This window comes from Columba livia, chromosome 16, assembly GCF_036013475.1.
Source record: "Columba livia isolate bColLiv1 breed racing homer chromosome 16, bColLiv1.pat.W.v2, whole genome shotgun sequence".
NCBI lineage: Eukaryota > Metazoa > Chordata > Aves > Columbiformes > Columbidae > Columba > Columba livia.
This window is the reverse complement of record NC_088617.1, coordinates 5,587,829-5,615,416: the sequence shown is the minus strand read 5'-3', so window position 1 is coordinate 5,615,416 and position 27,588 is coordinate 5,587,829. Positions and strand designations below refer to the sequence as shown.

The 27,588-nt window shown below is 58.7% G+C and overlaps 3 protein-coding genes and 2 long non-coding RNA genes across 5 annotated transcripts in view; 2 read left to right on the top strand and 3 right to left on the bottom strand.

Moving 5' to 3' along the window:
• Positions 1-8,628, bottom strand: part of CTNNBL1 (catenin beta like 1) — a 44,633-nt gene extending 36,005 nt beyond the window's left edge. The window contains exons 1-2 of the mRNA XM_065032072.1: positions 8,378-8,628; positions 1,330-1,518 (exon numbers count right to left, since the gene is read on the bottom strand). Coding sequence (XP_064888144.1) covers positions 1,330-1,518; positions 8,378-8,593 — 405 coding nt within the window. The 5' untranslated portion in view covers positions 8,594-8,628. The remainder of the gene's footprint in view (positions 1-1,329; positions 1,519-8,377) is intronic.
• Positions 8,629-14,805: 6,177 nt separating this feature from the next.
• Positions 14,806-15,281, bottom strand: LOC135575569 (uncharacterized). Its single transcript, XR_010466559.1, has 2 exons — positions 15,098-15,281; positions 14,806-14,838 (listed from the first exon to the last, which is right to left on the bottom strand). It is a non-coding gene; the product is annotated as an uncharacterized LOC135575569 (long non-coding RNA).
• On the top strand, positions 15,158-16,803 carry LOC110355877 (uncharacterized). Its single transcript, XR_002408855.2, has 2 exons — positions 15,158-15,359; positions 15,815-16,803. It is a non-coding gene; the product is annotated as an uncharacterized LOC110355877 (long non-coding RNA).
• A 482-nt stretch (positions 16,804-17,285) lies between these two features.
• LOC110355874 (WAP four-disulfide core domain protein 3-like) lies at positions 17,286-19,811 on the bottom strand. The gene is made up of 5 exons (XM_065032073.1): positions 19,654-19,811; positions 19,164-19,304; positions 18,678-18,815; positions 18,200-18,592; positions 17,286-17,437 (listed from the first exon to the last, which is right to left on the bottom strand). Exons 1-5 carry the CDS (start codon positions 19,736-19,738, stop codon positions 17,421-17,423), a joined length of 774 nt encoding a protein of 257 aa, XP_064888145.1. The 5' UTR covers positions 19,739-19,811; the 3' UTR covers positions 17,286-17,420.
• A 5,355-nt stretch (positions 19,812-25,166) lies between these two features.
• On the top strand, positions 25,167-27,468 carry LOC102095187 (WAP four-disulfide core domain protein 2). The gene is given in 8 exon segments (XM_005499521.3): positions 25,167-25,284; positions 25,287-25,340; positions 25,343-25,383; positions 25,386-25,442; positions 25,444-25,537; positions 25,795-25,929; positions 27,031-27,183; positions 27,277-27,468. Coding segments are annotated over 7 exon segments (636 nt in total). The 5' UTR covers positions 25,167-25,181; the 3' UTR covers position 27,183; positions 27,277-27,468.
• Positions 27,469-27,588: the final 120 nt, after the last annotated feature.

Below are 27,588 nucleotides of genomic sequence, written 5' to 3'. Positions count from 1 at the left end.
TGCAGGGACAGGAGCTGCACTGGATGATCCCGTGGGTCCCTCCCAGCAGGACAGTCTGGGACTCCAGCACCATCGCCCTCATGGCACCACCCGTCCATCAATACTGAGTTGCCCAAACCATTTTCTCCCTGCACTGGGATTCCAGCCCACCGAGGCACTGTCACACACACCGGCTCTGCTCCCCCCTCTCGTTTGACTCTTCACTGTCTCTAAAACACCCCCCTGCCTGATCCGCATCAGGGGCTGCTCTGTGTCTTGTGTTACCTGTGCATTCAGCATTACAGTGTCCTACAGATCAGCTTCCTTTCCTCAAATCTACTGTTATAAAGTGCATTTTGATGGCACTTATACTAACCATGTTCCAGGATAATAAACAAGAGATTTTGGTTCCAAAGACACTTTGGACTTCCAGTTCTTAAAAGGTCCGGATGGGAGAACTGCACCTGACAGAGCCACAGGAACCCCCAGGACCTGCCAGCTGAGAGGACTCCGGGCTACGTCCCTTCATCCTGGAGCATAATGCTACAGAAATCCCACATGATCTTTCTCTGCCATCAGCAACAACTGTAATGGCAATAGCTCAATGTCAAACAAACAAGGGAGATTTCCAGAGACAAATGCTGGCAACGCTGCATACAGAGGACACGATATTTTACAAATCTACACGATTCTGCAGTGGTGAATCTCACTTGGTTCTTTATCAAACAGGACACAGGCAGCAGGAAGCAAATATCTTCTAGATTTATACCAATCCATGTGTCGCATTTATAAAGTGATCTTTTCCCTGGCCCCTGGCAGAAAGGCCAATGCTGCATCGGATTTCTGTCTCCAAGGCTGGAAATCATTTACCCCCGACAGCAGCTGCCCCCTGCTCTGACCCCAGGCCCTGCTCGTACCGAGGAAGGGTGGCTTTTTGCTGCTGCTGCAGAGACATAGAGAGGGGGAGTGGGAGAGGCTGCAGGGCTGGGGGCACTGACAAGAACAACAAACTTAAAAAAACAGTTAGAATACAGAAACTATTTCCTAAAAACATATTTTAGAAGGTGATTTGGCTATTCCCAGCCTAAAACAGAGATTAGGCTTGAAAGCTTTCCCTTCCCTCTCCCTTTTGCCCTCCCCAAGGCTTCAGAGGAAATCTCTGAGAAGCCCATTTGAAATGAATGAACACCCCGCAGGGCAGGAAAGTAAAGCCAGGACCTCCAGCTGCACGAGGCACGAGAAAATCACCAGTTATCATCTACGTGGAAAGAAACTGAAATCACGGAGAGGTGACTGGGCGTTTGCTTATTTCCCGCTGCCTCCCCGCTCCCCAGAACACCAGTGATTTACTTCCTCCTCTTCCTCTTCTCCATCTCTCTCCATTATCTGAAGAAGTTTCTTCTTCTCATCATCAGTTTCATCCACGGCAACAGGCTCCTCTTCCCTGTGCCGACTGTGCTCACGGGCACCCGCTTGTTTCCGACGTGCTTTGATTTCTTCTTCCTCTTCATCACGGGGTCTCTTTGTCCCTCTGTTGGGCTAAATCGAGAAATAAAGTGAACGAACAAACACAAGGCTTCCGTGACCCTTGCAAACCAGAACCCCAATATTACAAGACGTACTGAGGAAATTTTTGCAAGTTGTTTAAAGGATTTGCTTACACAACACTTCTCAACTCTGGAAGCTGAAAGGAAATTAATTTAGTGAGGTGGAACATTAGATGAGTGGGTGAATGGCTCTGCCAAGAGCTGTGTCAATGTCCTGCCAGGTTCGATCCATGGACACAGGTCACGGGCAGGGATCTCTGTAACCAATATTGCAGAGACCAGCAGATCAGCAACCTGGGGACGAGGAACCAGCCGGCAGGGAGACAAACCCACAACGTACAGACAGCAGAGCAACAAGCTCAGAGAGCAGAAAAAGAGACTCTATCCTCCTAGTCTATGAGACTATATTAAATCGTTGTGTGCATCCTACCGCGCTTTGACTTCCCGTCCTCCTGTCTCAAGGTTGCTGACACCGCTGCAGCCTCAGCGCCTGGTTTGGGTTTGCAGGACGGCAGCATCACCGGCTGCCGCAGTTCTGCAGGGCCTGCACCACCTCGGGCCCTACCTTTACAGTTGGCTTCCAACAGCTTCAGATCTCATTCCACATTCTCTACTTAATTGTCAAAATTAAAGGTAATTTGCCAGGGAAAAGAGTAAGTCCGTTAACCCTAAGCACATGTTTTAATTCTGGCAAAAAGGGATTAAACATTTGCAGCAGAAGGGAAAACTCTCCCTTCAAAACTCACAAGGATATTAGATTGGGTGTCTCACATTTTGTTGAAGGACAGACAAGCTGGAATGGCAGTACTGCATGCTCTGTACCTACAGGAAAACAAAGCTTCATTCTTCACTATTTAAAAGAAGCCTGTGTGCTAAGAACAATGAAAACAATTGGAAAAATACTTTTCCTTTCTATCAGCTGCTCAGGTTCCTGGTGGATGATTTTGTAACCCAGCAGGTCCAGCATTTGTCTGAGCTAGTTCATAAAACATGACCTGGCAGGAAGACCCCATTTTTCTGTTGGGTGGAATCTCTGTCTAAAACCATGAACGTCACATCGATGTGAGGCTGCTTTCCACTGAGATTTGGGCTCTTCTCCACTCAATTTAAAGCCAGAAAGCTGCAGCGGGAACAGGTGACGGTGTCACTCTCCTGCCAGGCCCCACGCGGGTGTCAAGGGGGAATTTCCAGCTCCTGGCAGGTTGGGGACAACAAACCTCTGAGACAAACCCACCAGGAGCTACAGAGCTGCTGCAGCAGCTCCTCGGCACAGCCCGAGAGCGTCACCTCCTTAGGGCTGTGCAAAGGAACAACCAGCAAATGCAAACTCTGCCTGCAAGAAAACTACTTTCGGGAGACATGTTTAAAAACAAAAACCCACACAAACAAAACAAGACACATCGCCCACACCCCCCAAAAGCAACCAAAGTGTTAATGATAAGGAGAGGGGTAGCGGCCGCCCCGGCAGCACCGGGAAGGTGCAGAACTGAGTTCCCAGCCACGGGCTCAGCACAAACCGAGGCTGAGGAGCTGCAGCCCCAGTCCCCTCCATTCCGCCCCTTCCTGCCCACGGCTCCTCCGCTCTGTCCGTTCCAGACAGTCCATTCTCGACTCAAAGCTCCTCTCAGTGCTCTCAGGCACCGTTAACGCAGTTACTCAGCTCATAACGCAATAGCTGGGGAGCATAAGCACACTCGGAGATCCTCTGAAATGAAAAAATTATTTGCTTGGAGATTTTCAGGGTTGCATTTTTTATTTTTTTGGTTGTTGGGCTTTGTGGTTTTGTTGGATTTATTTTGTTTGGTTTGGGGCTGGGGGGGTCAGTTTTGGGGGTTGTTTTTATTTGGTTGGTTGTTTGCTAAGCAAATTCCTATTACTTATCTTCTAGGTACATTAAAATATGATTTCACATAGAACAATTTGGAAACAAATGTGTCATTCACAACAAATAATTCAAACCCTCCCCAAGAAATCAACAACTCAATAAGGAAAATAGAAAAAAGGTGTTGTTCTAAATTACATTCCCAGGGAAAGGCTCTGGTTAATATATATTCCCCGCTCAGTGCCCCTAAGGGCACACAGGTCTGTCCTTCCACTCACTCCTCGATAACCCCCAATTCATCCCAAACCACCTCTGACAGGTAACATTACAACCACAGACACAGAAATTAGTGGCACAAAAGTCCTGAAATTCACAACAAAAAGCCATCCGAGATCTGCCCCAGACGCTCCTCACGCAGCGAGTCACAATCTCACTCCTCGCTCCCATTTCTAAGATGGAAAAAGGAACAAAATCCCCGGAGGCGGCAGCGGAATGAGGGACGGAGGGAGCGGGGGCTTGTCAGAGCCAAAGTGCCGAACAACAGGGACTGATCACCTGAACGAAACCCAAATTCAAACTCCATCGTGAAACCAACCCCATCTCCTCTGAGCACACAGCCCACAGCAGCAGAATTTACACCCCGCTCCCGTCTCAATCTTTTAATCCTTTTTCATATGTATGCATTGTCGAGGGGGAGGAATCGTCTGTAACACAACAGAAATCATGATGATGAATTATGGAGGTGCCCCGCGTGCCGTCATTAACGCTGCCAACACGCCGGCAATCGGCAGTAATTGAATTCCCGGGCAAACGCTATTAAGAAGGCATTAAGGTTTTTCCTTTTGTTATTGATGTTACACAAAACCTTCCCAAGAACATTGCAGGTTTCCAACCAGCACCATTAGAACCCAGAAATCAAGGCCTAAGTGCAGCCCCTGGGTTTGTGCTCATTTTGCAGGGATGCGCGGCCGCCAGCACCGGATTCACGGGAGCACCAGCCCTGGGCACCGGTTCCCACCTTCGCACCACGACAGTGTTTGCTACGGGATGGGTACCAACCCACAGAATTAAACACGTACATTGCCGCACTGAGACTGGCGCATTTTGCTAAGCAAACACATAAATTGTGTCTAAACATATTCATTTAAATCATTTCATGGCTTCACAAACATCTACACAAGTTTTGCTTTCTGGTAGAAAAAGGAAAGTTAATCACTTGATAAATAAATTGTGGGGTTTTTTACTCAGTTGTGCTAAGGTGCATTTGGCAAGAAGATGGAATTCATTAGGAAATGCACAAGAAAAGCATTTTTAAATTGTTTTGTTAGTTAAGCTTAATTTTGTTCCTCTTGAATGCAGTGCATTCACAGTAATTTATTCAGAAGACATTTTCATTTAAATCTAACACTGGTATCAATGCACACACACACAAAAAAAAGGATTTAAAAAAAGCTGTAAAAAACCCTGACATATAAATTCCAATGAAGTCAACAAAAACTGGTGATCAGTAAAAGGAGAATTATCTGTTTCTCTTCCAGCCTTCAGCTGCGCTTTTGGCCGTGAACTGACAGACCCAACTGTCACAGACCCGCTCCAGACATGACTGGGGACACACAGTCCCTGTGGGGACACACGGCCCCGGGGCTGTACCTGCTCCACTGGCACAGGCACATCCCATGCCAGAGAACCGCGACCTGCTCCAGCCCCGCCGGCTGCTCCGTGCAGCTGCTGCCCCACAGCGTGGGGATAGGGACCCACAGCTTGGGGACAGGGCCCCTGTCAGTGTGGGGACAGGGACCTGCATCCACCAGGCTGAGCCCCAGGGCTCCAGCCCCTCCAGACACTGGGGTCTGGAGGAGTCTCAGGGATGGAGTTCCACACCAAGACAGCTGCTCTGCGGGTAACCTGGTTACTGTGCAGCTCACAAATTATTTGTTAATAAAATCTGAAATAAATCTTCATCAGCGATGCAGCTTGTTCTGTGCCGCCAGCCCGGCGGCTGCGGCTGCTCAAGCCCTGCAGAACCTGCGCAGCGCTGGGCTATGAACGCAGCCCCAAATCCCCGGGGGAATCTTTCCTCCCTTCTGCATTTTGTTTCCGGCATTTGTGATAAACCAGACTACCATCAATCCTACTGGTTATTGGGTTTACCTCCTGAAGCACAACACTCCTATCTGGTGCAGGATCTGAGCATTAGAACTGGGGAGAACTGCTGCCACGAACACCTCGAGAGCCCCAAATCCACACAAACGGGGGGCAATTGAAACAGCAGATGTGTGCTGAACCCACACACAGACAGCTCCCCACCAGCCCACCTAATGAACCCTTTCCCCTCCAGACTCAACCCCGCAGTGGGTGGCGGGACCGACCCTGCTGTGACACACACGCTGCAGTTCAGTGGCCAAGATCACACCCCGAACAGTCAAACAAAGACCCACTCGCAGCCCCGTCAGCACCAAACACCAGCTGTGCGGCACAGCCTGGGCTCCGGGTTCAACCACGGGCAGGACAAGAGCCAGCAGGTAAGGAGGCTGAAAAGTGACTGAGCTCCTGCTCAGCCACACCACCTCCACCATCAGATACACCCATTATATCGCACATTGAGAGTGAATCGGCTGTGCCAGCAGTAGGAATTACACGTGGCCTCCTCCATCCAACCACAACCTGCGCTCAAGCCGTTCAGACACGTGAGCCCTTATCCCATTATTTACTGCCGCTTTTGTTACTTGATTTTACTAACATTCAATTAAAAAATTAGCAGTTTGTAATGATCTCTCACACCGGTGAAATCTGCATTTAATGAGTATTAAAATAATCCCCCTTACATCTTCCCAAGACAATTGAACGAGATCTCTGAGAAGAGCAGAGTTGGCTTTGTCCCCTAATTACCCTCTGTAATTGGAGACTAGACACAGGATCCAGGCGTAGCCTTTCTGGGCAGAGCAGCAGCAATATTTAATCATCACTTTAGACCATCTGCAACTGTTTTGCAGCAACACATAAAGTTTATGGATTCCTGAGCTTTGTACAAACCGCCAGGTGCTGGTTAATTGTATTTTTTGTTGCGAGAGTTTCCTTTTCCCACTCTGACAGGCACTTGGTACTGAACTGGTGGCACGGTGCCTGCAATCTTCCACGCCGAGTCTGGCACTGAGGGAAAACATCATCCTGGTTGAGCAAGGGCACAGACCAGGCATTTAGAGACAAATCCAAAACGGGGTAAAAGACAAGCAATTATTCGGGGTTGAGCTGAGCAGACTGGCTCACTTGCAGCACGAGATGGAAGCCAGGGCACGGAGACACACACCAGTGTCATCTCCTCCTGCTCCTCCACCCCTTTCACCTGTTTTCACCATTTTACCCAGTTCTGGAGGATTGAATTCATTGACACTGAAATCCAACACTTACTCCGAAGCGTCAGCTACCGACACAGAAACCAGCCGGACCCAGGGGAGAGACCAGAACCGCACAGAGCAAGGACAAACCCTTCAGAACCACTTCAGTAGTTGCCTGAGAGCTGCAGAACGTTCTGTCCCGCAAGCAAGCATCATTTCAGCAGCAAGAAGTTAAAATCATAACACCCAGCACCTTGGCAGCATTTCTTTACCTCTCGCCGCACAGAACTGCCACGAGCAGTCACCCTCATCTCAGAAACCTCATCCCAGGGAAAGCTGTGCAGAAACCAGTGAGACCGAGGAAAAGCAGCTGCGCACCCTCCTACAAAGCAGAATTGGATCCTGTGGCTTGGCGAGAGGAAAACAAACAAAAATCCAAACTAGAACCTGGCTAAAAAATTAAAACAAATAGAAGTTCAACACAGATTTGCCTTTACGCGCCTTAGGTGTAAACTGCATCAGGACCATTAACCGTCACTGAGGTGGGGAAGAGCAAAGAATTTAAGGAACATGAGAAATGATCGTTCTAATATGATATTGAAAAATCACAGGAAAAATGGTCGGGATGGAAACCCGAAGGCAGAGCAGATCTCAGGATGCACAGTGAGGCAGGAGGGGTGTCGGACAGCGACCCACGGCAGAGAATGGCCCGGGCCGAGCCGAGCAGAACCCAGCAGGGTTCCCACAGGCCATTCCCACAGCCACACCGCACTGTCTTCATACCACTGGGAAAAGAAGATAAGAAATTTCTCGAACCCAAAGGTAACTTTCCTGCCTGCCCTATGCATCCCAAACAACCCGTTCTGACAGTACAGGCACATCCTGACTGGCAGAACACACTTCTCACCCCCCAACACACACAGAGACCCCGGCCCAGCATGGACCAGGCTGGCAAGGGGAAAACAGCTCAGGTAATGGTATCTGAGTGAGGGTGTAGTAACTCAAGTGTAACAACTGAGAGGTCACGTAACCCCCCTACTCCATCACGTCTCAGTGTGTTTCTTACCCCCGTTCTGCAGGGAAAGGCCCTGGCTGCCGTTTGCCCCAGAATCAAAGTACGAACCAACGCTGTCAGGTGCGCAAATCACAATGAAAGTGGTTGAAACATCATCACAAACCGGAGCTCTGGGTGGAATCCACCCCCGTGTCACCACACGCGGGATTCAACACATCTGCCCGTGAACCGACCTGAGACACTGGCCAGAACGGGCACAGGAGGGAGGGGAAACGGGCACAGGAGAAAAGGAACCTGTTACAGGAAGGGAAACTTGCACCAAATGCTTGGGTAAAGATTAAATTAAAAGAGTTTTGTCACAAAGCAGGTAGGAGGAAAAAAAAACAACAACCCAAGCAGCCGGCAAGCCCCAACCGAGCAGCCGAACGGGCACAGGCGGCACAGCCGCGGAACCGCCCGGCACAAACGGCCCCACGGAGACGCGTTCCCCATGAGCCGCCGGTAGCCGGGTCCCAGCCGGGCAGCGCTCCCCCCGGCCCGGCAGGGCAGCAGGAAGGGCCGGGCCGTTCCCCGCGCACCGAGCGCTCCCACCGGCGCGGGGCCGGGCAAGGCCCGGGGGAGCAGCCGGGCCCCGCCGCCGCCCCCCGAGCGCCCCGGGAGCCGCCGCGGGGCCGCTCACCTGGTAGCTGAGCAGCTCCCCCACGTCCATGGCACCGGCCGGGCCCCGCCACCGGGAAACTGTCGCCAAACACCGGAGCCGCACGACACCGTGCCGTAAGGCAGGGAGCGCGGGCGAACCGGGAGGGCGCCACTCTGCCGGAAAGCGAAGCGGGAGGACGGGTGCCGGAAAGCGAGAGGCGGGAGTCGCCACACTGCCGTAAAGCAGCCCCGGCATTCTTGAGGCCGGGGTGAGGGCGCCGGGGTGAGGGCGCCGGGGTGAGGGCGCCGGGGTGAGGGCGCCGGGGTGAGGGCGCCGGGGTGAGGGCGCCGGGGTGAGGGCGCCGGGGTGAGGGCGCCGGGGTGAGGGCGCCGGGGTGAGGGCGCCGGGGTGAGGGCGCCGGGGTGAGGGCGCCGGGGTGAGGGCGCCGGGGTGAGGGCGGGGCTGCCCTGAGTCCAGCCCGGACACCGCGGCCCCGGCACCTCCCGCCTGTCCGGGACCCACCGGTACCGGGAGAGGAGCAGGAGTGGCCAGGGTGGCGGTGCTGCGGGTAGGGGGCAGAACCCCCGAGGACGGGCCCTGCAGAGCCCCCGGCAGTTCCCAAAATGGGCGTTTTTTCCCCTGTTTTCTGTCACCCAGGAACCATGGGGCTGGGCAGCTGTTCCGTCCATTGCCAGCACGTTCTGCCCACACCCGTCACCAGCCGCTGCCACCGTGAAACGAGGCCCAGAACGAGCCCCGGGAGCGACGTGATGGTCCCTTGTTTGCCGAGGTGACAAATAGTCCTGCAATCTGCCGAGATGCAGAACCACTGACAGATTAGAGGCATTTTTCAGTTTAACAAATATGAATAATTAGAAGAGAGTCAACTTGGCCAAAATCTTATTGAATTTATTTCAACTATCCTTTAAAAAACAGCTTTGAGCTAAAATAATTTTTCATAACATAATGATCGCAGATATTATGCAGTTATCTCAGTAGGAGTCTGGGTTGAGAACACTCACAAAATTAAAAATATATATAATGTTTTCAAAGAAGGCCCTGGCATCCCCCATTGTTTCAATAAAATACAGGAGGTATCAGTCATGACAAAATTAACTCAACAAATCTGCCTGTTAGAGATGAGATAAATAGGAGATAATTACGGGATCATCCGGCTTCACCGCTGAGTGTTGATTCACCAGCCGTGCGAGCGGAGCAGCGACACTCGTGAGTGTGACACACACCAGGCACCAGCGCCCCCGTCCTCTCTGCCAGGAGGGTTCACACCCCAGTGGGTCCTCAGGATGTCCCCAAAGCCCTGGATCTGTGAACAGCCCCCACACACCCATGGGGGTCTCACCTGGCACCATGAACCCTGTGCTGGGAGCTCAGAGCACGGGTCAGTGCCACTGAGCAGCCACCAACTCCACTGTTTCCTCCTGTCGCCGTCACACAAATGGCCACATCACTGTCTGGGAAACCAGGCTGTCCCCGAGCCGCTATGGGGCAGGACCGGTAACAGATTTATCCATAAGGGCAGCTGGAGCACAGGGACAGAACATTGAACTGCAAAGCAAAACCAGGAGCAAACCTGCAATCTAGAAAAGCCCCGAGGAGGCGAAGGAACAGGCTGAGCCAGCCCCCTGGGCACTGGGCTCTGTACAGGGACACTGGCCACTCTGGGGGCTCCAGCCAGGTGGGACAAAGCCACAACTGGGAGCCCACGGCAGCTCCACACCCCTGGCACCACCCGCCGTGGGGACCAGGTCATCCCTGGGACGTTGGGACTGCCCAGCCAGGGGCAATGGGACCTACAGCACCTTGTCCCCATCCTTGGCAACATCCCAGGAGTCTGGAGTGTCCCAGCCCCTCTACCCTCAGTGCACCAGCATAATAGGCAGCGATGTCCTGCTGACCCTCTGGTGCTGCCAGCAGGCACAACGGCCACCCGGTGGCACCTCTGGCCCTGGGGACGCAGAGGGACCAGATCCCAGCAGCCCCTGGAGATGGGGACACGATCCCCAGCAGCAGCACTGGTGCTGGGGCAGCTCCGCAGGGCACGGGGAGGCTCAGCCCTGCGGCGGGAGGGGAACCCTGCCTTAATTTTATTCCAAGTTCAGGTTTCAATCCAGATGCCTGGAGATCTAATTCCGAATAAATAATTGTACTGAGTAACCCAGGTCCCCTGGTGATTAACTAAACACACTGAGGCTCACTGAAATTGAATTAGTGGTGTGCACTCAGCCGTTATTACCCTCCCCACGTCATGAATATTAATGAGGGGTTATTAAGAAATGTAAATGATGCCTCAGGGGGTTGGGAGCACGAAGGGTGCTGGGCCGTGTGGGTTGATATGACAAACCATTAGGAAAACAGCCTGATTGAAGCCACTTTTTAATTATGTCAGATCTCGCTCTTTCTCGGGCACAGCCGCGTTTCCGGACGCTTTTGCTCCTATGAAAATGAGAAAAACGAACAAGTTACAGCTGGAATGTGAAATGAGCGTTTGCAAGGTGGCAAAGCTGCAGCCCCTGAGCACCCGGGCAGGGGTGGCGGCCAGGCCCTGCCTGCACCTGCAGGTCCCCACCGCCACCAGCCTGGGCCCCCTAGCTGGGCATGGGCAGGGGGACAGGAGGACACCAGCACCCCCACGGCGCCCGCACCCTGACCTGGGCCCCGCAGCCCCTTCTTTCCCCAGTTCAGCATCACTGCCCAGCATGGCTGGTAAATCTCTGGATAAATCTCATGCATTTTAAGAGGCTCTTGCTGGCGTTCCCGCGCCACGGAATCAGAGCTGACAGGTGCAGCTGAGTTAATCAGAGTGGATAATGGAGGAAAAGAAAGAAATCTCAGACCAAATTGCTGCAGGAATCATGAGCCGGGACTCAAAACCATCCAATTAAACCGGGGTGAAGCTTAAAGGGGAAGACAGCCACACTCTGAGCCTCGTGTCCCACCCAAGAGGGAGAAGGGGACCAGTCCCGGGGCAACCCCAGAGCCCCTGTCCCACAGGAGGGTCATCCCACTGGGACCATGCCAGCATCCGGGTGCAGCCAGCACTGCTTCATTGGTGGTTTACCTGTAAAAGACGAAACAGGCCTGGGGCTCTTCTTCCAGAGATAATGTTGGACCTGATGCTTTGATGGGGAGGCGAGTGTGGTCCTTTCCTAGCCCTGGTTCTGCCACAGCCACCATCCCACCGTGCCAGCACCGGCTCCTGCCCGGCATCTGTGTCTGCCCGCACCAGCACTGGCACCCATGGCTCGGGAGGGACAGGCTACCAGACAAGCTAAAAAATGAGCATTTAACATCACCAAGGCCCATTCCTGCAGCAGTGGAAATGCACCGGCATTGCTGCAGTGTGAGCACGGGCGGTCAGGATAGGAACATGTGGGGAGCTGTTGGTATTCAGGTCTCTGCATCGATGGCTCCATAAGACCAGGCTGGCCTCTTAATTGCACCCGCTAGCACTCAAATTACTGAAGGGTAAAACGCAAATAGGCTGTAACTTTCCCAGAGCTTGCACCAGCTCCACGCCAAAAGGGTGGCACCTGCATTTCTGCCACTTTTTCTAAATTGCTGCTGGAGCTGTTGGGCGATTGCCCCCCAGTCCCTCACAGCCTTCACACCCCATCCCAGTGCCGCCATTCCAGCCCAAAGGGTTTGGGGTGATACCTGCCGCAGCTCCTGGTCGGGGTGCCAGGTCCCGGGGCTGAGCGCCCACTGAGCTGGCCAGCACCGCAGGGCCATTGGGAGACGCCAGCTGTGACATAACATTTAATGAGATTTTCACGAACCTGCCGATTCGATTCATTTGGCAGGCGGGGCAGGACTGGGTAATTAAAAGGAGCTGATCTGTGAAATCCAGCTGCGGGGAGGGCAAGCAGGGGAAGCCGGGCTGGTGCCCCCACCCCAGTGCGGTGACCATGGCCAGGCTGCTCCTCCATCCCCGCGCTGGTGCCGCTCGCTGTCCCGGCACAGCTGGAGCCAGAGCGGCACCTTATTTATGGCTCCGCTTCCCCGAGTTAAACTCCACAAAGCGTGACAATCAAAATTAAAGATTTCTCTAGAAAGGCAGCCTGGGGGGAAATCACTGCCGAGGCCAACAGAGATTTCCCAACGGTGACTTTTAAATTAAAGGGGAAAAAAAATTTCTTTAATTTGGTGGCATGCTTGGGATGCAGCTCACTGGCCACGTTATTATCCAGCTCAGCAAATGCTCCCAGAATTTGCTCACGCTCCAAATTTCCAATTGCGAGGCAGCGTGTCCCCACCTGCGCCAGCGGCACAGCCCTGTGGTGGGGACACAGCCCTTGCCACCCACCACACCCCCAGCACATGCCAGAGGCACTGCCAGGCCCAGACATGGGTCACAGCAACATGGCTTCACCGTCTGACCAGAGAAGCCACCACTTGTCCCCAGTGCAGGAGCTGCCCAAGGTGACAGGGCTGGTGGCCCCAGGACAGCCCTGCCCAGAGCCACAGGGAGCACAGGCAGCCCCAGACCTGCCTCCCCTAGCACAGCCCTTCCCCTTCCTCTCCCCCCACCCCTTCAAGATGAAGCAATGAAATTATTTTTCTACTTGAGTAGTTTTCAATTTAGATTAAGAAAAATCTGTGCTCCGTTAGCGACGTTGCAGTAAATCACGAGCGAGCAGCACTCTGCAGCTGACAGCCCGATCGCTTATCGGCTGCAAACCCTTTTTCACACTGACAGGCTCCAAGTGTGACATTGAGCAGGGGCAGCAGCAGCTGGTGTGGTGACCGTGGGGGGAGAGGGACCCGCGGCCAGAACGCACCCTGGGGCACCACCCAGAGCAGACAGGATCAGGCCCTGGGCACCACAACCTGGGACAGACCTGGAGCCGCAGGGGCAGCCCTGGCTCTGCCAGCCCTGGCACTGCTCCTAGGGCCACCATGGGAGCCGTGCGGGTGACATGCTGGCTCCCACCCGATCCCCATGGCTCAGCAACATGCTGGGGCTGAAACAGCACCTACTGCCAGAGCTGCTTGGTGCTCCAGCATCTCGCTGAGCTCCGGCCCGTCTGTCACCACAAACAGCTCCCAACACAGCCATGACGATGCCCATTACTGGCTGCCCATGGCCACACCGGGAGCAAATCCACATCCTCAAACCAGCACCGTCAAAATAAGCATTTGACAGAAAACAAACCTTTTTTTTTTTTTTTCCCCCTCTGGTTCTTCATGCTTGTTTATCGCTTCCACGGGACAAGCAGAGCTGTCAGTGCCTGAACCTCACTCATTCGTTTAACCTTGGGGGAAGAAACACATTTGCGGCGGGTAACGTGCATCAGATGGTGGCACTGGGAGCGCCTGTAGCTGCTGCGCCTGATGGATGGGCTACACGGGCCTCGCCTGACCCGCGCTTGTATGTTATCTGCATTGCTGCGGGAGGCTTTTCATCACACCGACAGCTCCAGCATCACCTGTCTGCCAGGAGCTCCTCGCCAGGGATGGCTGCCAGCAGCAATGGCCAGGAGCGGCCCAGCCACGCAGCTGTGGCTGGCACCGTGCCGGGGAGAGGCCACCATGCTGGGGGCAGGTCACAGACTCCGGCTGTGGTGGCACTGGAGGGACAGGGACAGCCCTACTGGGAGCAGAGCTGGCACCTGCAATGCCCAAGGGGACAGAGGACGCCCTCACTGCTGGCAGTGCCACCAGCCTGGTGGGAGAGGCCAAGCTGCTGCACTTGTCCTTTGGGTGACGTTCTGCCAACGAGGTGTCCTGTGACAGTGACTGAGAGGGTACGGAGCTGGGCAGCCTGGAACCCCGGTGACAGATGAGCACTGCCAAGTGCCGACACAAAAGCCATTTGGTGTGGGGAAATGATAGATGCTAACACTAATTTTAAGCACAGGCAGCTGAATTCCTCCAGACAGTCACGGCACTCAGGATTTAGGGCACAGCTGCTGGGTTCAGATAAGGTGTGAAATCAGCCCGGCGTGCACGGTGTTACTTAATAATGAACGTCTCATGATGGATGGGGGTGGCTCAGTGATACAACCTCCACATTTGGAGCCTTTCAAACCTCTTGCCATCAATCCTGGTCCCTGCCAGGCGACAGAAGGGGCAGCTGGCACACACCCGGCTCAGTGGACACCCTGCCTTGGGCTGCACAACCCCCTCCCGTGCCACGGGCACCTTCACACTGGCTGCAGCACGGTGGGGAGCCTGGGGCCGCTGGTCCCTCCAGTGCCACCAACAGCATGGCCCCAGCAGCTCCTCATACTCCCTCCAGCCCAGGACCATCACTGGCTGCTCCCGTGGGCCGCTGCATGAGAAGGGGGACGGAGAGATGTCATGCCCTCTCCAGGGACATCCCTGCTCACCCAGAACCAGCTCTCACCCCACCACAGTGAGTGGGCTTCGACCCACATAGGCAGCGCAAACACAGTGCCCACCCAAAATATTTATGGTAAAAACGATGTTGGAAATGGCAAGTGCTGTGCTTGTCTGTAGCATTTAATCTTTCTTCTGACCTTAAAAAAAAAAAAAAATCTAGTTGCATTGAGATTTTAAATTCACTTCTTACATCACCTACTACAGGCTTCACACCGTATTAATTTCTCCTCAAGCAAATGAGTTTGATATTTGCTCTTTCCTGGTACAACCAGTGCCAGATGCAGAGAGGACACATGCTGTGTCCCCCCAGACCTGCAGCCTGTGTTCACTCCCCCCGTGCCCCCCCCCCCCCCCCCATAATCCCACCCGCGCACACCCCCGTGTACACAGAAGCACCTTCAGGGGATCCCACGTCCTCCAGCGCTGGGGCAGGTCTGAGCAGCGCGGCTGCCACCTCCCAGAGCAGGAAGAGGAGGAGGAAGGCTCCGGGATGAAGGCCGGGGGAGGCGGCAGCGGGCCTCCAGAGCGCCCGGTCCTGCTGGAGCAGAGCCACTCTCTGCTGCGGTCCCATCCATTTGAGGTGATCGCTACCTGGAGCGCGGTCAGCTCGCCTCATTATTGTGCAAATTGCTGGGAATGCAAATCGGGTGCACCTGGGGTAAGTGATTAACAGTATCACCGCTGATTAAGGTCGCAGGGCACTTTCTGCTTGTTCAGGGCGCCTGCGCTCCCGGTCCGCTTCGGCTTCGACTCCAATGGTCGGGTTATTTTACACCTGTGACCGGGGATCCTTACGAGAGGCTTGATTAGGCTCTTGCGGCTACTCGACGAGACCCCGCCGAGCGCCCTCCGGGATCAGAGACGCTCCGGTGGGGGGGCTGGGTCCGGCTCCTCAAGCCGCCCCCCTCTCCCCGGCCCGGTCCCCGGTGGCGCTCCTCATCTGCTTAACGGGCGTGAGCAGCGTGCAAACCACTGCCGGTTATTGCCGAGGAAGCGCTTAATTTAGGCAATGTATTTAAAGGAACTAATTAGAATTGTATTAATATTTATGAGCCTCATGGAGAAGCTGATAGTCGCTATTGAGGGTATTAACTGTTATCTTGTACCGGGCAGGACCGGGGTGTTTGGAGGCAACTTTAATTGTGGTGACAACAGACGACATCTCGCCAGCAGCCGGTGGCAGCGGCCAGTCCGGCGCCGCACATCCAACTGCGTCTGCAACGCTGATGAATGTCCGCTGCAATTAACAACCCTGCCCATGTGGTGCCCCCCGCCAGAGCGGCCAGGCATCCCCCCAAGCATCCCTTCGGTGAGGGAGGGGCCACCCACTCGGGGCAGGGAAGGCAGAGCCCCCGCATTCCCCTGGAGCAGCCCCCAGCCCCCACGCAAGTTGCGATGCCACCGGCCAGCAGCCCCTGCCTCATCCATAACCAGCTCCCTGCCCACACCTGACCTCTTACTATAGCAAAGTTCACACCAATTTTCCTTCCCCTCATTTGTCTGTAAACCATGAAGAAAAATCACCACCATCCACCCGCATCAGGCCACCGCGGTGATGTATGGCTGTAATAAAAACCCCATTTGGGGAGGCCACCTTCCCCATGCCGCCAGCCCGTGTGACATGCATGGCACAGGGCTGGGGCTGCCAGCGCCCGTGGGCAGCCAGCGCCAGCCTGGCCCCCCCACACTTCCATCTTGGTCTCGCTGCAGCTGGCGGCCGTGACCAGGAGCTGCCGGAGCCATTATGGAGCCGCAGCATCTGCACCATGTTCAGGCAGTTGGTGCCATTAGCACCTGAGAACAGGATCGTGGGGACTGGAGGGGGCAGCATCCTGCCTGGGCCGGGCACCCTTCAAACTTGGGGTCAGACCTGGGACCACACACTGCAGCCCTGCCTGAGTTCCCTGTGCAGCCCCACTGGCTCCAGAAGAATGGGGTGCTGGGGACAGGGAGACAAGGACAGGGAGATGGGGGTCTGGGATCCCTCCCTTCGTGCCTGCCTCACACAGGGGCTTTCATCTCTGCAGCAGCCACGCTGCTGGCTCAGGGCTGAGCAGAAGCAGGTGGGGAGGGAGCTGAATAATAAATTGGCATTTTCAAGAGGTTTTCATCTTTTCTATTTCAAGTTCCTCCCTGTCTCTGCCTGCAGAGCTCACCAGCGGCACACAGGGAGGCAGCATGCAAGGCACTGTCTGACTGCTGCCAGTTTGACACGAAAACCCACTCGGCACGAGCCTCTGATGCACTCCCACCCCCCAGCTCCCCAGCCTGTCCCCATGGTGGCCAGGGGCAGTGTGGTGTTGCCAGAGTGGGTGGGCATCACCCACCAGTTCGGCACCAGCTCCCCAGCACTGCCCGGCTCTGCGCAGCCACGCAAGAGCTTGGGGCACCGCACCAGCCGCCTGCTGGGGCTGAGCTGGGAGCGAGGGGCTGCTGCCTGGCACCCAGAGCAGAACCATGCCCCTCGTGCCGGGCTCAGGCAGGGTCTGGCCTTGCAGCTCCAGCACACGTGGACGTGAAGGGAAGCAGGAAGGCGCTAGGAGCACGTGGGGGCACAGGTCAGGCCAGGCAGAGGAGACAGGGCTGCTGCAAGCCAGGCATCCTGGCACTTTATTGCGAGGGGCAGAGCATTGCGGCCAGCACTGCCACAGACCCCAGCTCCGAGGCTGCTGGTCCCAGGGGGTGTGAGGCAGGCCCCGCTGGCACCTCCTCCTCAGGGTCATTCCTTGGCTCTCCCTGGGGACAAAAGGGAACAGTGAGGACAGGGGTGCAGGCAGCAGGGTCCTGGGGAGCAGAGCTGGCCCCAGACTGGCCGCTGCCCTCAACCCCAGTGCACTCACCCCCACCCCTGCCCCGGGCACAGGCTGCCCCCCCGCCCACAGCTCTGGGGACATGGCACAGCTGGGAGCAGCCCTCGTGGCTCCAGTGTTGTGTGAAGGCACAACCGTGGTGCCAGGGAAGCTGAGCAACTCTTGCGGCTGTTCATCCACCAACGGCCCCAACTGCCCACACCTTCACTAGGAAACAAATGTCACAACCAGTTGAGTGCCCACATGGTGCCACCCCCCCGCCCTGGGGGCCACCGCGGCTCCACCAGCTCTGCCAAACGCGTTCGGCAGAGACAAGGGAAGGCAAGTTGCGTGAGCAGGCTTTTCCCCCGGCCTCTGCAGGCTGAGTGCCTCCTTGGTCAGGTTTCCTACTTTGGTCAGAACCAGGCAACAGTGTCAGTAATCACAATTTTGCAGCCTGATTATCAAAGATGACATAGCTCCCAAGATGGAGGTGCGAGTTGGTTGAAATCACCCAGCATGTACAGTCGGAGGCTGCTGTGCAGTGTGCCAGTGTGAAGCGAGGTGCTGCCACGCTCCCTGCTGCCAGGGGGCTGCCCTTGTTCCATGGGGACCCCAGCAGACCTGCCAGGTCTGGCTACCCAGCTGCAGGGAGGCAGCCCTGCACTCCCACCCTGCCCAGGCAGGGCAGCCCAGTCCCTCCTCTCACCTGGTTGCTGGCAGACCTTCTGGCACTCCTCCACCGTTTCAAAGTTGTTGGGGTTCCCCTGGCAGCCACCGTAGATGAAGGGTTGGCAGGTCCCCGTGGCAGGGTTGTAGACATAGCGACGGTAGTATCCCCTGCATGGGCCACGGATGGGGGGGAGGTGACAGATGTGAGGTGAGGATACAGGGCTGTCGGAAGGAGCAGGATCCAGCCAGTGGTGCCTGCCAGTGTGCGGGAGCGGGGCCATGGTAGCTTTGTCCGGAGACAGGCAGCCGAGGCCACAGCCCGTGAAGCAGCACTTGTTGCGGCCGGGACAGTCGGTGTCATCGGTGCAGGAGTTGTTGCAGGGGGCAAAGGTCTGCAGCACCTTTCTCTTGGGGCAGACGCCTGATTTGGCTGCAGGTTGGAAAAGCAACAGGGTCACAGGCGAGGTCTGTCCTGGCCACAGCCCCCTCCCCACAAGCCCTGGGGCTGTTCTTACCTGGCACCGGCTGTACGCACTGGACGTGGCAGCCTATGCTGCAGCACTTCCCATTGCCTCGGCACTGGCTGTCACTGCTGCACTCCACAAGGCAGATGCTCACCACGTCAGGGGCCTGCGGGCAGAAGCCCCTCTTGGCTGGGGGTGCCAAACAGAGTCAGAGCCCCACCAGGCACTGCCTGACCCCACCACCCAACCCAACCATGGGTGCTCACCCCCGGGCCTGTGGGCAGGGAGCAACAGGCACCCCTGTCCCTCAAGACCAGAGGAGCTGAGAGCAGGGATGAGTGTGTGGGACACCCTTGCCGGCCCTTGTGGGTGATGCACCCCGCAGGCAGCAGCTCTGCTTGGAAGATCCCAGACCCAGCACATCCTGTCCACATGCTGTGACGGGGCATGGGGGCTGGCAGGGCTGCAGGACCCGCTCCCCTTGGAGAGCACTGCACAGGCTCATCCTTGTCTACTGGGGCAAATTGACCCCCTCACCTCCGATGGGCAGCCGGCACTCCTGTCCGCAGCCGGTGCTGCAGCAGCGCCCGCTGCCCGGGCAGTCCCCGTCCGAGGAGCAGAAGTTGTCACAGCGTCCCACGGGGATCCGGCTGGGCGGGGGACACTCGCCATCCCTCCCTGTGGGGACAGGCAGGGGGTCACGGCGAGTGGGACTCCAGCACGGGCAGTGGGGCACGTCGAGGTACCGGGCACTGGTAGGATCGGGCACTGGCGTAGCTGCCCAGCACCTCGGGAGCTGCCAGCGGGTGAGGGACCGGGGGACACGGCGCTGCCTCAAGGGGTCCAGCCCCGCTGGGTGCGGGCTCTGTAGCAGCGGGGACCGCGGGGCTGCACAGGGCGTCCCGCGGGATGTCCCAGCTCGGAGACCGGGGACCTCCAGCTTACTCCCACCGAGGCGACCCCGGGGAGAGCGGGGCGGTGGCGGGAGCGGGACCGAACTCAGGGCGCAGTCCGGGCCAGGGCTCACCTAGCAGGCGCTGCCCCGCGGCCGGGCCGGGGAGGGCGGGGAGGGCCGGGAGGGCCGCCAGCAGCAGGAGCAGCCCCGGCGTCATGATGCTGCCCCGCGGCGCCCACGCCCGCTTAAGTAGAGCCCGGGAGTCCCGGGCCGGGCTGGCCCCGCGCCCGCGCCGCTCCCCGCCCCTGGCCCGTCCACGGCGCTCCCGGAGCCCTACAGGGCCCGGCCCGCTCCGGCGGAGCAACAGCCTCCTCTGCCGGCCGCCCGGGATGTGCGCAGGATCGGGCCCGAGCCCACGAAGCACACGGAGCCCAGGGAGCTGCAGGACAGCAGGGGCAGAAGGGGGGTCTGGGCAGGCAGAGCTGGGAAGGCTCGCAGGCGGGGAGGGGCTGCACATGCCCGGGGTCTGTTCCCTGTGGCCAGGGCACAGCGGCAGGAGGACATGCCAGCTTCACACTGCCTTGTGCAGGCAGGACTCAAACACGTCATTAATGGCACACAGCTATGCGCTGTGACACACGGTGAGTGTGTGGCAGCCGAGAGAAGAGCGCAAGGACAAAGTCCTGCAGAATGAGGGGCCGCCAACGGCAGCCAAAGGACCAGGTGCTGCTTAGAAGAGGCTGGTGACTCCCCACATCACCACTCTGGCACTGCAGCGTGTGCCACGTTGGGGCAACGATGTCACTCAGAGTGACGCTGTGCACATTAACCAGGGACAGGACTGCTTTTACAGCCCCCAGTTTTCTTGTTCCATTTGTTTCAGACCCAGACTTTCTGTAGCAACAGGTGCATTTGGGCAGTTGGAGCAGGGATGACGCAAACAGGAATTTCCAAGTGGGGAAATATGATCGTTGAGCTGTAAAACCCCGTATGAGATTGCAGAGGCCACGTCAGCCTCAGCACAGACACTTGCTTCCAGCCACACTGGCCTTGTGACAAACCCCCAGGCAGGGAGCGTCCTGCCCCGCACACTGGGACCCTGGCCAAGGCCTTTCTCCCCAGCTCCTGCTCCAGCAGAGGTTGAACCCCTTCCACCAGCCCCTCTGAAACCCAGTTCCTGCCCCTCTCCACCCCCGTGGCCATAGTCTGCCTTTGCTGCAGCCCTGCCAGCCCCCCTGCGCCCAGCAAGCCAGGCTCCTCTGCCCGGCCTGCCAGCAGTAGATGCAGGTGCTCTTGGCCATGGGGGGACATGGCAAGCTGTGCCAGTGTGTCCAGCAGAGCCTCAGGGCACAGCAGCACTGTGGGGTCCCTGTGAGGACCGAACACACCTCACCTTCGGCCCCATCACCTACCGCACATTCGGCTGTGCCGGGTTCTCTGTCCCCTCCCCACACCGTTAACCTTGGGGTCCCCCACCCTGCCCTGGACCACTTCCTGCCAGTTCTGGTGTGTGGTGAGGTGAAAGGCAGCCCCGGTGCTGACCCTGCTGGAGCACCGACCTGCCGTGACACGTCTGCAGCCCGTCAGCCTGCCGGCACCCAGCCACCTGCCTGTCCCTGCAGAGGAATGGTGCTCAGTGCACAATGCCTGGCCTGGCACGTCACTCAGGCTTCCCACGCTCTGCTCCCCCTGAGGCCACACTCACCCGCAGGGACCCAGCCGGCTGTCACCTGCAGATCTGTGGGCAGACACAGCAGGATGCGGGCACCAGGCCAGCACCAAGGCAGTTGCTCCATCCCAAAACGTCCCTGAGCCACACTGCCAGGACAGCCCCCACCCTAGGGCTGCATCCTCCTGTTCTGTGCCCCCTGGATTCTTGTCCCAGCAACTCATCTAATCACTTGTCACACCTGGGCAGTACTTCAGATCTGACATGTTGACTCCCAGAGTTTGGTGATGAGACCACCTGCCCTCTGCCCCTTGCCTGCAGGCCTCCTGCAGTGCTCTCAGCTCCTGCAGCCACGGAAGAAAGTCCCATCTGCACCCTTTGGGCCACATGGGATGTACCAGCATTCTCCTATCCCCTCTGTTCCCTCTTTCCCAAGCCAGAGAGCTCCAGCCCCTTCCTCTGGGCTCGCCGTGGCCATGAGGGTCATGATGGCTGCATCTCCCTTTCCACCGGGGAGGGTGCTGTTGGGTGCCAATGTCCCCACCCTGTCTGCAGCCTGGCTGCTGGGGCTGGGGCCATGGTAAATGATTTCTCAGGCAATAACACATTGTGGGGCTGTCTCTGCCTCGGGCACACCATGAAACACAGCAAGAGTTTCGATACATCAAGGTTATGTGTGTGGCGGCCCCTCCCCAGCCCCGCGCAGATATAAACCCTTGCTGATCCGCATTGGTCATCCAGCACTCGCAGGAACAGCCATGAAGATCACCGGCATTCTGCTCATTGGCATCATGGCCCTGTGCGCCCAACTGCAGGCGGCTGCCGTGGCTCCTGGGGGCACAGGTGAGTGCTTGGGCATCACGGGGTGGCCATGTCCCCCGGCTCTCAGAGTGTTGTGGGGCTGGCTCAGGCCAGGGATCCTGCATGGGACATGCAGGTAAGACCAATCACAACAGCACAGGACCAGGTGCTTCCCTGGCTCTGGGGCTCCCCATGCCCCATCACCGAGCCATGAGGCCCTGGCTCTGGGGCTCTCCATGTGCCACCACCAAGCCGTGAGGCTCCAGCTCTGCAGCGTGGAGAGGGGCTGCCGAGCTCTGTGCCACGCAGGCAGCGCAGGCAGCGGGGGCTGGCGGCAGCAGCGGGACGCGGCAGCGCAGTGGGTACCGTCCTGCCTGTGGGGACACCAGCCCCCAGTCACCAGCCGCATACACAGCCGGGCCCCAAAGGGGTAAGATAACACCCCATGCGCCAGCCCGTGCACAGTGCGGGGCGCCTGGGCTGCGACTGCCAAGGCCCGAGCTCTCCCTGAGGAAGGGTGCCCCTCTCCGTTGCTGTCCCCTGCTCTCCTCGCTCTGTGCAGCAGCAGGGCGCTGGCTAGCTGCCTGGGGGCATCATGCCTGGTCCAGTAACTCTCCCCTTTTAATCATTGACCACCATCCCTTGGCAGGCAGGGAGATGTGACTCCAAGACCTTCCCTGCCACCATGGAGCCGCAGTCACCCACGGGGCTTGGACACAGCTGGTGTGACTGGGCTCCGGAGTGGCAGGAACTGTCACCCAGGGTTGCTGCAGGGAACAATCTTTGGGGTCAGGCTTGGGGCTGCTGATCCCATATCCTTGGCCAGGATCCTCCTCTGGACGTGCCTTGGCACGGGGATGGCTGCCCACGGCTGTGCCGGCAGAGCCCTGCACTCCCCACAGCCGTCCTTGGCCTCTGATGAGGAAGGAGCTGGCAGAGCCAGGGTGAGGACAGCAGAATCCCCAGTGGCACGCACTGGGGACAGGAGCCAGAGCATTTCTGTCTCCCGGAAAGCGATGCCAACCACATGGGCTGGAGCCCTGGCCCTGCCACCTGCATGTGCAGCCCCCCCTAGGCTGCTCTGGCTGGCTGGGAGCAGCTCCGGCTGGATGAGCTGCTCAGCAGCCAGCCAGGCACAGTGGGGCCAAGGTGCAGCCTCAGGCAAACCCGCCAACACCCACATTGCTCCCCATAGCTCTCACCTTCCTCCCCCATTTCCTCTTCATCTCCAATTCCGGACTCTCATCCACGCTCATGCAGCTGCCCCGGTGCAGCACAGCTGTAGGGACTAGCCGCTGGGTGGGCAGCGTGGGGCTGGCAGCAGCACTGCTGCGCCAGGCGAGGCCGCAGGGTCCAGTGGGCTCTGACTGTGCAGCATGGGCAGGGACAGTGCGGGTCCCCCACCTCTGTCCCAGAGGGCAGCACTCACACTGCCTGGCCAACTGTCATGTTTGAAACAGTCATGTTACCATCCCACCCCGGCCACTGCTGCACCGTGCCCTGGCCCTGGCACTGGGGCCACCAGGCTGCAACACAGCTGCCTTTATTTAGGGAGTCCCAGCAAGGGCCCAGGGCTGGGAACACCAGCCCAGCCCAGGTCCCCACATCGCTGTCACCAGTGGAGACCAGATGCATGGGCAGAGCGGGAGCATCCCAGCCAGCCTGAGTGTGGCCAGGCTCTGTCAGCCTCCCCGGCACCAGCCACCAAGTTCCCCAGCCCAGAGGGTGCAGGGACAAGGACTGCCCTGCTGCTCTCCCTGCGTCCCAGACCTGTCCCCTGTCCCCATGTATTGGCTCCTGCTGTCGAGGACGGTGAAGCACGGAGCAGCAGAAGGGCAGGTGGCTGGGCCGTCTGCGCCGGCTCCTGTTACTGCATAAACACCCACGGCAGGGAGGCGACCACAGGCACGGCAAACAGTTACTGATTTACTGCCACTCCGCTCCATGCCACATTGTTGACTGTGGGGTTAAATTACCTGGAGACGGACCCCGGAAGAGCGGACAGCAGCTCGTGACTCAGGGCAGGGACCGTGTCCCTGGCCCCCCCACCCCCAGCCCATGTGTGTCCGCAGGGTGCTCCAGCCCACAACAGGGTTTGCCCTGGAGCCCCTGCCAGTGACAAGGCACATCACTGGAGAAAGGGCAGGTCTCACCCTCCTTGCTGTGCAGGAGAGACTCAGCTTGGGACCGAGCCCAGGATGGATCCGAGGGAGCTAGGATGCTCTGGGATTGTCCCCTGGCTGGGCAGCACCAGCACTGTGCACAGGGACCTGCGTGGTGACAGCAGCCAAACAACACAAGGCATTGAGCCAAAACTGGGAGCTGTGAGCAAAGGGATCGGGGTGCTTGGCACGGTGCTGAGCTGCTACTCTCTCGTCAGCAGCGCTGAGCAGTTAAAGCCACCCCTGGCAGCACCTGTGGAAGAGACAGAAGCTGGTGGGGCGACAAACGCTGACAAGACCAGGGCAGCCACACCAGGCAGTCTGGGCCACTTGGTCAGCTGGGCCTACCCAACACACCCCGGCTCAGCACCCCCGGTGCCGTGAGGCAGCACATGTGCTGTGGGACAGGGTTCCCCAGACCAGGCCCAGAGCTCTGGGGTCATACGACCCCCGGCACCATCATGGCACAGAGTACCAGGCGCACAGCCAGAGCGTGCTGGCAGTGCACTCCCCACCTGCCACTCACCCAACCGGCACTGCCGGCTGGTCCAGGCCACATCCCTGGGGCTGCAGGAGGCGGTGAGGATGGCAGGGGCCATGGGATGAGGCCACAGCCAGGCACAAGGAGCTCCCACAGCTGCCGGGGAGGTGCAGAAGAGCCCTGGGGCGGGCGCCTGCCCAGAGAGCCTGGAGGGCCCTTCAGTTGAGGAGCGGAAGCTAGAGAACAAGTGGCTGGAGCAGGAGTCAGGCGAGCAGCAGCAGCAGCTAACCCACAGCCGCTGTCTGCGGGCCACAGCTCATCCTGGACCCTGGGCATCAGCAGCCCGGGCTGGAGGCTCCACTCGAGCTCACTATGGCGGCTGAGGCGGCACAGGGAGAGTCTGAGTCGGGATGGATCATGCCATGTCCCCATGCACCCGCGCCTGCCATGCTCACCGCTGGCAGCAGCAGCGGCATCCCCGTGGCCGAGCAGCCCTGAACCCTGACTGGCTTGGTGCTGGGGCTGGCTGCGGTCTGGCGTGCGGCACATGGTGCCGCGGCTCTGGCAGGTGGCTGCTGTTCCTGCCCAGCAAGTTTTCGGCGTGGCCGCCCGGTCTCCTCGAGGCTCCCCCTCCCTGGTCGGCAGCCAGCCGGGCAGATACCTGATACTCGGGTTGTGCAAGCGGGAGGGGGGAGCCTGGCCCTGCCCGGCCCTGGGAGCCACCCGGAAGGCCGAGCCCTCCCGCCCGCTGGCCCCACCTGGAGAGGAGCTAAAAGGCCGGCCGGGGCCCCACGGCGCAGCGCCGGCTCCGCACCATGCCCACGGCCCGCAGCGTGCTCGTCCTGGCGGGGCTCCTGGCTCTCTGGGCAGAGCCGCCTCCAGCATCCGCCCAGAATGTCACCAGTGAGTATGAGCGCACGCTCGGCTCGGCACGGCACGCCCCGGGCCAGCAGCCAGCATCGCTCCAGCCCTGGGGCCTGCTGCGCTGGGGGCCGGGGCCAGAGCCAGCCGGTGCCTGGCGCGGTTGGGCTCAGCAGCATCCCCAGACCCAGCCCTGGGACTGGTGGCAGCATCTCCTGCCTGGAGCTGGCAGCCCTTGCCTTGTGCCAGGGGGCCGGCAGCCCCGGCGCCCGCCCACGCCCTCCGCCTTTGCCTTGCAGCGAAAGCCGGCGTGTGCCCGGACCCGGCGATGGAAGCAGTGAACTGCACGGTCGGGTGCCAGTCCGATGGCGACTGCGAGAGCACCCTCAAGTGCTGCCCGGCGGCCTGCGGCAAGGCCTGCCAGAAGCCAGATGGTAACACTGCCTCCTGCTCCCGGCCCTGCTGCCATGAGCTGAAAGCCTGTCCCAGCCGGCAACACCGGTGTTCTGGGGCACGGTAGCAGCCGTGGGCCTGGGTGCCCATTGCAAATCTGGCTGCAGCACGGTTATGGTTATTGGGGGCTACACAGGGAGCCCGGTGGGGTTGGGGTGTGCCCCCAGGGTGACCTGCTGGCACAGTACACCCACCATCCAGCCTTGCCAGGACAACACTCATCCCTTCTTCCTTCCAGTGACACAGGGGTTGAGCTGACGCCTCCAGATGATGCTGGGGCCGGTGCAGAGGGCAGGGGCCTCCCCCTCACTGCCCACTCAGTCTCCTGAGTGGCTGACAGTGTGGGATGTGGGCACTGTCCTGCCTCCCGACCCTGTGCCTGGGAAGGGTCTCCCAACAGCATCATGCCAGCACTGCACAGGGCTGGGCCCCACAGCCACCCAGTCGAGTGCACTTACTGTGCCGGTCCTGCCGGAGAGCAGCTGGGACAGCAGGAGTTGGGATCTCCAGTGCAAACGTGTGGATGTGAACCAGAGACTCCGGTACCTCCATTGCCACCTGCAAGGACAATGCTGGCCTGGCTGTGCCACAGTGGAGGATGACATGAAGCAGAGCCCAGAGCCCAGCACTGGTGGCAGGCAGCAGGACAGGAGGACAGGGCACTGCACAGCTGGGGCACAGGCCGTCTGGGGGGCACACACGCTCCACTGAGCCCACGTGCCATGAGCACGCAGCTGCAACAGTCCGTGGTGTCTGTGGGGGAAAGCAAGGTCAATGCTGCCACTGGGGCCGTGTGCTGCAGCCGTGCATCCTGTGCTGGCCACACACCCCTGAGTGGGACGCTAAGCACAGGGACCATGGGGGCCACCATGCCACGTGGTGTCCCCGGCATGTCCTCATTGGGTCAGGCTGGTGGAAGTGCCAATAGGTAGAGCTGTGGGGTGGAGAAGCCGCTGCTGGCACAGGGACCTTTCCTCTGTGACAGCTGGGGCTGGGGCCATGCCCGCAGCTCCAGGAGCTGCAGAGCTGGCCCTGTCCCTCATGCCAGGGCCGGCAGGTCTCAGGTCTCTTCCCTTTTGCAGAGAAGCCCGGCACCTGCCCGCCTGTCAGTCCAGGGATCCCCATGCTGGGCGTCTGCACGAACCAGTGCAAGACGGACTCCAACTGTCACGGGACCCAGAAGTGCTGCAGGAATGGCTGCGGCAAGGTCTCCTGCGTGACACCCCTCCCCTGAGGTCAGTCGGGCACCCACCAACCCTGGGGATCCCACAACACCTGGGGCATGGCACTCGTGCCCATCCTGCTCATGGCATCTGCTCCCTTTGCAGGCACCCCCGCCTCCTGCCAGCCTGGCCACAGGGAAGCTGCTGCCTGACACGAGTCCTGCAAATCCAGGCCCCAGCCCCGCACCGTCCACCCCAGCCCAGAGCCTTCAGCCTCAGCTTCCTCCCCAGGGCCCCCTCCTTGGGGTTCGCCACAGCCCCCTGCACTCTCACCAATAAAGCAGCCTCTCCCTGCCACACTGGTGGCCGCTTCTCCATCCTGACATGCTCCTGGTTGGGCAGATGCTCTGCTCAGCCCCTGCCACGTCCTGCCTGCCACAGAGGCTGCTGGGTGCTGGTGCCACCTGGAAGGGCTGC